Raw genomic sequence first — 8,242 nt, 5'->3', positions numbered from 1 at the left:
GGATAACAATTGAGATATAATATGAATAAATTAATAAAATTTATTTATTATTTTTTAATGGTTTTTTTTTTTTTTAACCAGAGCTGAGAACTGAACCCGGCCTTGCGCTTGCTAGGCAAGCGCTCTACCACTAAGCTAAATCCCCAACCCTTATAAAATTTATTTTTTTTAAAATTACAATATTTCTCCCTTCCTTTTCTTCCCTAGAAATCCTCCCATATGCCCCTCCATCTCATTTTTCAAATTCATAGCCCTTTTTATTGTTATTATATGCATAATTTTTTCCCTAAATATAACCAGTCTGTATATTTGTATGCATGTCTTCAGAGCTGAGCATTTGACATTGGATAACCAGTTGGTATGCTATTCCCTGGGGAAGATTATTATTCCAGCTCTCAGCACTCCTTAGTTGCCTTTGTGTACAGTTGAGGCCTCAGCTTTTGTTCAAAATGCACAAAAACATTTCATGTTTGCACTTTAAAAAATAACATTGTGGGGCTGGAGAGATGGCTCAGAGGTTAAGAGCACTGACTGCTCTTCCAGAGGACTGCTCTTCCAGAGTTCAATTCCCAGCAACCACATGGTGGTTCACAAGCATCTGTGATGTGATCTGATGCCCTCTTCTGGCCTGCAGGTGTACCAGGTGTACATGCAGATGGATCACTGTATACATAATAAAACCTTTTTTAAAAATAACATTATGAGTGGCTAGGCGTGGTGGCACATGCCTGTATCCCATCACTCTGAAGGCAGAGATGTAAGTGGATAGTAAGCTCCAGATCAGCCTGAACCCAGTGACACCATTTTCAAAATTGGGCAACTCCAGCCTCAGATGAAACAGGATGTTCAAATGCATAATGGTAGTGCCCTGGGAACTGTTGGCAGTACAGGAGGTTTCAAGCCCTTCAGGATAACTAGCATTGCACTGGAGCTGAATACATGCCAGTAGCATTCCCAAAGATTGTAACAAAAGATCAGCAGGTTTCCACAGTGACCCTAGTGGGCAGAAGCACCCACCAGCCCACACACCTCTAACCCTACGCCCACCCTCCCTAAATGGTCTTCAGCAGTCAGCTAGCAGTCCAAACACACCACTGATTGTTCTTCCATTGACGACTCAGCTCTGGCTCTTCAGCACCAGCTCCTTCCTTAAGTCACCTTGCTGGGCTTGCATTCCAGGAGCTCAACTGGATATATTTTGAAACCATAAGGATCCACAAGGCTGGAACCAATGGGGCTATGCAACAACAGTCTAGGCTTTCCCAGGCCTGGGAGAGTCATCATTTGTATCCCATGGCATGGGATACAATTTCAGGCCTCCAAGATAGTAGCAGCAGGGATGCAGGAAAGCTCAAAACAGGAACCAATAACTACCAAACTAACAGGAAGTTCTAAAACAGCCCAGAGAAAACGCTGAGATGTTGACAGGATCGTGCATCTGAGTTGGAGGCAGATGAGGGAAGGAAGACCCTCAAAAGATAGTGCAGAAGGAAAAGGCCAGGCCATGCAACTGAAACTGTTTATTGAAACTTCAGTTCTACAAAAGCATGAAAAACCCAGATACAAAGCAGTGGTGCCCTGAGAGGCCTATGAAGAGGACACCTAGAAAGAAACCGGTAGAGTGGAAGCCTTGGAGCAAGACGCAAAGGTTGGAAGACACAAGGACAAGGTTGAAGGACCCAGCAATCCTCGGCTGTGACAACTACATCCAAGGAATGAATGTGGTGCGTGTCCATTCAGGAAGCCTTCCTTCCCTCAGCAGCTCCTATCTTGGTACCATCTGTCCCTGGTTTTCCTGACTCAGAGACATCACACAGAACCACATCAGTGCTTCCTTCCTCTCCTCATCCACATCCCACGCCTCCCACCCTTACCCTTCCATCTTTGGAAGCGTCAAAGCAAAGATCGACCTCCCCAAGCTGGGGAAGGCAGAGACTTGGGTGCTTCTCTTGTGGTCACTGAGCTGAACTGTCCCAGGCACCATTGGTGTCCTGGCCTCCTAGCCAGCCTGTGAGGTCTAGGAGAGTGAAGAACCTTGCCCTGCCCCATAACCCCTTATGCTCCTAGCCAGGAGGACAGGGGACTAGCCAAGAACCCAGAGAGGTAGCAAAAATCTAAATCAAGTTTTCTTCTTCCAGGTTCTCAGGGACTCCCAATCCCTCTTAATGCATTCCTCGAACCCCACCTAACCTGGGAAAATGAAGGACTTGAGTCGGGCCAGCTCCATGACACTAAAAAGAGAACACTGCTGGGGTTGGAGGAATGGAGGGGCCAGTGGGCTCCAGAGCCAGGGTGGGGCCAGGCCATGGGTATAGTAAAAGGGGCGGGAAGGACCAATAGACACCGTACGGTTAGGCTGGTGGCAGGCACGGCAGTTTGGGGAGTTTCTCTGTAACTTCTGACAAAAAGGACATTTGTGGAAAAGAGTAGGCGGGGCAGGAGGGTCTGGGGGAGGAATCAGAGGGGATGTCAATGGGCCCAGAAGACTGCCCCAGAGTGAAGACAGCTCTATGTTGCCTTCCTGGCAGCTAGAGATGTTAGTCAGGCACTGTGGTACACGCGAAGGTATGCAGGGCTGCAAGAGGCTCTTGGAGGCCAGTGTGAGGTCAGGAGGACCTGGTGAGGGGCTGCAGGATAGCCCTAAGGACTGGTGTATTACAGCCACTGATGCCACAGCTAGGGCCACACTGCTCATATATGCCACGGCTAACAGGCAGGACAGCTGCAGGAGAGAAGATAAGGAGACAGCAGGCTGTTGACTGTCTTTAACCACTCCCCACCCCCAACCTCCCAAGCTGAAGCTCTCTGTAGCTCTTTCTGCCTCCCCTGCTCCCCCAAATATTCTGAAACTTCTGAGCCACACTCCTATGTGCTCATGCAAGCCTATTCAAGCCCCTCCCCTCCATAAACCTTTCTCACCTTTACCAGCCGCTGACATAGGGAGCCCAGAGACAGCTGCCATGCTGGTTGCTCCAGCAGAACACACAGGTCTGTGTAGGTGTACCAGCCCCGCCGCCGTCCTTGCTGCTCAGCCACACTAGTAGGAAAAGACTAGGGTTGGGGACTCTCCTGCAGCTAACCCAGGGGCATCTTTATACCTTTCAGGACCCATTAGAAGACACTAAGGAATTGGTTAAATGCACAGATCCCTTGTTACCACTGGTCCAGAAGGTAAGAGCAAGACCCAAACTTTAAATAAGCTGCTCCCACCAAAGGAGGACAGAAGAGTTAGGCAGTAAGCACTTTAAGCAATTCTCTCTTTTCTCTTCTTTCTCCCAGTTACACAGATCTCGTCTCTACCTCCTATGGCACTAGCCTAGGCCTCTAAATGCTTCAAACCCCTCTTATCAATTCCTGGAACTCACCAGCTCTCCAGCCAACTCAGCAACTCAAAGATCTCCCGAGGATCAGTGTAGAGACGCCAATCCTGTGTGAAAAAAGAAATAGGCATGGGCCAGGCGTTGGTGGCACAGACCTTTAATCCCATCGGGAGGCAGAGGCAGTTGGATCTCTGTGAGTTCGAGGCCAGCTTGGTCTACAAAGTGTGTCCAGGACAGCCTGGTCTACAACGCATGTCCAGAACAGCCAGGGTTCCACAAAGAAACTCTGACTCAAAAAAAAATCAAACCAAAGAAAAAGCAAGCAAGGCAGACAAGTCCTCAGGAAGACTACTCGGGTCAACTGGTCTAAGCACACACTCAGGCACGCAGAAAAAGAGCTAAAAGCAACAACAGAAAGTTGAGAGAGAACAAAGAAAGAAGGAACATAAAGACAGATATGTAGGCTCAATTTTCTTTTTTTTTTTTTTTTTTTTTTTTTTTTTTTTTTTTAAAGATTTATTTATTTATCATTATGTATACAGTGCAAATACACCTGAAGGCCAGAAGAGGGTACCCGATCCCATTATAGATGGTATGGTTGTGAGCCACCATGTGGTTGCTGGGAATTGAACTCAGGACCTCTGGAAGAGCAGTCGGTGCTCTTAACCTCTGAGCCATCTCTCCAGCCCCCTCAATTTTCTTAACAAATATATTTTATTACGAACTTATTAACCAAGAGTACCTCACTTATAACCCAACTAACCTAAACAACAGGAAAAGAAGATTAAAGAATACAATAACAAAACCGTAGGGACATCAGTTCCGAGGAACGATTCTCCTGGCATAATCAGCAGGATTTCTTCTGCTGGAACCTGGGTAACCAGAACCCGGAACCCGGAACCTCAGCCAGAGCCCAGAGCCCCAAAGCCTGCCTTCAAGCAGTTCTCTCTAGGAGCGCCTCGAAGTGGAGCGATGAACAGCCCAAACTATCCCAAGTCTCCAAAGGCCCCGCCTCTTGTTTTTGGCTCACATTTATACCTCCTCTCAGCATTTGTTCAAGGATATTTTTCAGCTGCTTAATAACCAATGTCCCCCAGATGGTGGTTCAATTTCTAAGGAGATAAACATCACCTGCTCTCTCACAAGTCTTTTTTTCTCATCTCTCCTTCACAGATAGAAGCCCAGTGGTGGTGGCACAGGGCACACACCTTTAATCCCAGTGCTTGGGAGGCAGAGACAGTTAGATTTCTGAGTTCAAGGCCAGCCTGGTCTACAGAGAGTTTCAGGACAGTTAGGGCTACACAGAGAAACCCTGCCTCGGGGAAAAAAAAAACAACAAACAAACAAAACAAAAGAGAGCTAGAGAGGAGAGGAGAATCACTCACCATGGCACTCAGGAAGCCCCTTTCCAAGGCATTGAGAGTAGGCACAGCAACTCCCCCAGCAGCTCCCCACTCGTCACTAAAGACCTCCTCTTCCTCCCCTTCATCATAAAGGTATTTACTGGCCACCATCTGCAGAGAAGCCAGAGGCAGGCATCAGCGGAGATCACACCTGGGCCCTGGCTCACCTCGGAGATAAAGGGAGGGGGCACCTTACCATGGAGATCAGAAACAAATCGGAAGACGACACGTGCTGCAAGTAATCTGGGTTTCGGTGCCGAAGGCGCTCAATGTACACCAGAGCCAACATCATAGCACAAGGGGAGATACAGGCCTCTCTGGGGGTGGAAAAGATCCGCAATTAAACCCCAAGGGTCCCGCAGCTCTTGAATTTCTCAACAGGCTCATCTCTATCTCTTTTACACTTTCTTTTTAGGAACAGGAACACCCCACATGCCCACTCACATCTACCCCCCTCAATCCCAGACGCACCGGGACACGTGGGCTACATATTTCTTCTGAAGTCGGCGAACAGGACTGGGTGCTGCCTTCTGAAGAAGCTCTACAGTAATGTCTGCAAGGAGATAGGGGAGCCGAATAAGCAACCCCCCAACATGCCAGTCCCCACGAGTGTCAGGGAAGACCTAGGGCTGTAGGATCTGAGCCCCTGGGGACATGACTGTCACAGAAAACTAGAAACCAAATTCCCCAAGGACGGGAAGGCATGATGAAATATGCCTGTAATCCCCAAACTCAAGACACAGAGCCAAGAGGATCACAAGGCGGAGGCCAGCCTGATCTAGACAGTGAGTTCCAGGCTAGTCAGCTCTATGTGGTAAGACACTGTCTCAAACCATCAACCCTCAGTTTTCCCACCATATCTCCCCCCTCCAAATGCTAAGTGGATAAAAATCCATTCCAAGCTTGATTCTCAGCTTTTTCCAGCAGGAAGGCTTGGTCCTGTTGAGTTCACTCATTTTTAACTTTCACCAATGTTCATCTGAGAAGTAAGTGTGCCTTGTTTACTTGAGAAACAAATAGACCTAGAAAACTAAATTTCTGACCTATAAATCAAAAAGGGCAGCATAGCTGGAGCGGTGGCTCAGAGGTTAAGAGCACTGACTGCTCCTTCAGAGGTCCTGAGTTCCATTCCCAGTGAGCACATGGTGGCTCACAACCATCTATAATGTGATCTAATGTCCTCCTCTGGTGTGCAGGTGTACATGCAGGCAGACAGAGTGCTATATACACAGTAAATAAATAAATATTTTTTTTTAAAAAAAGCCAGGTGGTGGTGGCACAAGCCTTTAATCCGAGCACTCGGGAGGCAGAGGCAGGCAGATCACTGGGAGCTCGAGGCCAGCCTGATATACAAAGCGAGTCCAAGACAGCCAAGGATACACAGAGAAACTCTGTCTTGAAAAAAACAAAAACAAAAAACAAAAAACAAAACAAAACAAAACAAAAAGGACAGCAGAACTTGGGATATAGCTGTGGTAGAATGCTTGCCTAGCATACACAAAGCCCTTAAAATAAAATGACTGTGATTTATGAGCTGTTTTTACTCATGTGGGCTAAAAGAATGCAGAACATGGCCTGCAGTGTCAAACCAAGTACCAACTGAGCTAGTTATGATGAAACACAGTGCAGTTCAGAGAGCAAACCTCCAGGCATTTGGGTGACTATACACACACACACACACACACACACACACACACACACACACACACAAACACCCTAACCTGCCATAGGGCTGGCATTTGGGTGACTACATACACACACACACACACACCCTAACTTGCCATAGGGCTGGCATTTGGGTGACTACACACACACACACACACACACACACACACACACACACTAACCTGCCATAGGGCTGGAGAGCTCCTCCAGGCTGCAGTCTGTCTCCAAGTCCCAGCCATAATAGAGTCGCCTTCGGATTCGAGCGCTCAGTTTCTGGTGTCCTGGAAGGAACTGAAACAGGGCCAGGAGTAATGGAGGGTGAAGGTCAGGGAAGGGTTTGGTGGAAATCCTGGGTGGGGACTGGGAGGCTGTACAGGGTTAACAAGTTGGCTTTGCTGCCACTGGGGCTAAATCCACCCAGCCCTGAGTTCCCAGGATCACTTGCTAATGGCAGCCTAGACCTGTCCACAGGGAGAGAAAGATTATCACCCTGCCATGGCTGAGGGCTCCCAGAAGACTAGAAAACTGGAAACCAGATGGACCCCAGTCTAATGACTATAGGAGTAGTACCCCTCCTATACAAAACCTGAAGCTTTGCCTCCCGGCCAAAGAGGCCCGGGCCTCGAGTAGGCATTGCTCACAATAGCCGCCCACTCCTGGGCATGGCAAGTAAGAGAGGCCCCCCGGAGTCCCTAGTCCTTCCTGGCCTCGGGAGGCGGAGGACTGGTGGACTGTGCTCTCACCGTGAAGTCTTGGAAGCCGGTGAGGGAGAAGGTACCTTCTTCATCCTGTAGGAGCCCAGCCAGGTCCATCGCGCCGCCCTCAGCCGCCACCCTGTGAAGGTGGAAGGGAAGGGAAGGAATTGTAAGTGACCCGCACAGCGGTCCTCACCCGTTGGCCCACCTGCCCACCTCTCCCGAGAGGGCCACCGCCCAGCTGCGCGCAGCCTCTTCCCCTCTCGGTGGCAGCCGTAGGACGCCTCTTCCTGTTCTGCGTGCGACTGGGCCTCCCGGCGCCCGACGACTCGCGCGGCGCTCACCAGGCGGAGGCGGAGTAAGAGGTACGAGGGCGAGAAGTGTTGTTCTGTGCTGGTGCCGCGTCCGCCTGGCGTTTACAAGCTGCAGGCGTGTCGCCGACGAGTCAGCGCTCCGGGCAGGAAGTGTCACCAGGCCGGCCCAACTCTGGGTGGCCGGAGCACCCGGGTCTGATTTTGGATATGGTTCCCGGGGAACCGTGACGCACCAAGGGTGAACTGGCCAGACTTTGTGGCAGTGGTGCAGATATTAAAGAGACCAACACATGGGACAACAGGGGCGAGACGTTTCGCGGGTTTTAGTAGGGAAGACGCACTCCATCAGCAATGCACACTAAAGGCAGACAGGAAACTTACCCGTGGGAGAACTGTGGACAAGGCGGAAGGGAAATCTGTCGAACCTTTACGCCACTTAGGATTTTGAAATGGTAAAACTCGAATACATGCTGTATTTTGTAGGGTTACTCCAGCAATTAAGTGAGCTCAAAAGATCTGACGCCTCAAAGTACGGTGGTTAACCAAAGTAAATAGGTGCGAATTTTTATTTTCAAACACGCCTTCCACCCAATTTGCCGCTGGGAGATCTGGGGAAGAAAGAGCACCGACGCTCGGAGGAGGAAGAAGCAACTTTTCTAAGTTGGTGAAGCTGCTCTTAAGTCATTAAAATCACGCGTCCGTGTTTGTTTATCTGCCGAGGGGAGGGGACTGGAGGCGAGAGGGTTGAGTGATGGGAAAGCCTCCGCCCTTCCCGATCCGAAGTAGTAGATCCTAGCCAAGATCCTGGGCGCCTGGAAGCCCACCTCCTCCGGGCAGAGCCTCAC

The 8,242-nt window shown here is 49.5% G+C and overlaps 1 protein-coding gene across 2 annotated transcripts; it reads right to left on the bottom strand.

Annotated features, from left to right (window-relative positions):
• Positions 1–1,505: 1,505 nt before the first annotated feature.
• Positions 1,506–7,918, bottom strand: CNPPD1 (cyclin Pas1/PHO80 domain containing 1). 2 transcript variants are annotated; one of them, XM_084778524.1, is made up of 9 exons: positions 7,779–7,918; positions 7,132–7,222; positions 6,571–6,679; positions 5,195–5,276; positions 4,920–5,040; positions 4,706–4,834; positions 3,366–3,427; positions 2,920–3,037; positions 1,506–2,722 (listed from the first exon to the last, which is right to left on the bottom strand). In XM_084778524.1, the coding sequence occupies exons 2-9, from the start codon at positions 7,198–7,200 to the stop codon at positions 2,186–2,188; spliced, it is 1,227 nt and encodes a 408-aa protein (XP_084634650.1). In that variant the 5' UTR covers positions 7,201–7,222; positions 7,779–7,918; the 3' UTR covers positions 1,506–2,185. The 2 variants fall into 2 exon arrangements, with proteins under 2 accessions (XP_084634650.1, XP_084634651.1); XM_084778525.1 differs by lacking the exon at positions 7,779–7,918 and adding an exon at positions 7,428–7,772.
• Between the last annotated feature and the right edge of the window lie 324 nt (positions 7,919–8,242).

The sequence above is a fragment of the Acomys minous genome (assembly GCF_964271855.1).
Source record: "Acomys minous genome assembly, chromosome: 4".
NCBI classification, from domain to species: domain Eukaryota; kingdom Metazoa; phylum Chordata; class Mammalia; order Rodentia; family Muridae; genus Acomys; species Acomys minous.
This window is presented reverse-complemented; position numbering and strand designations above follow the sequence as displayed.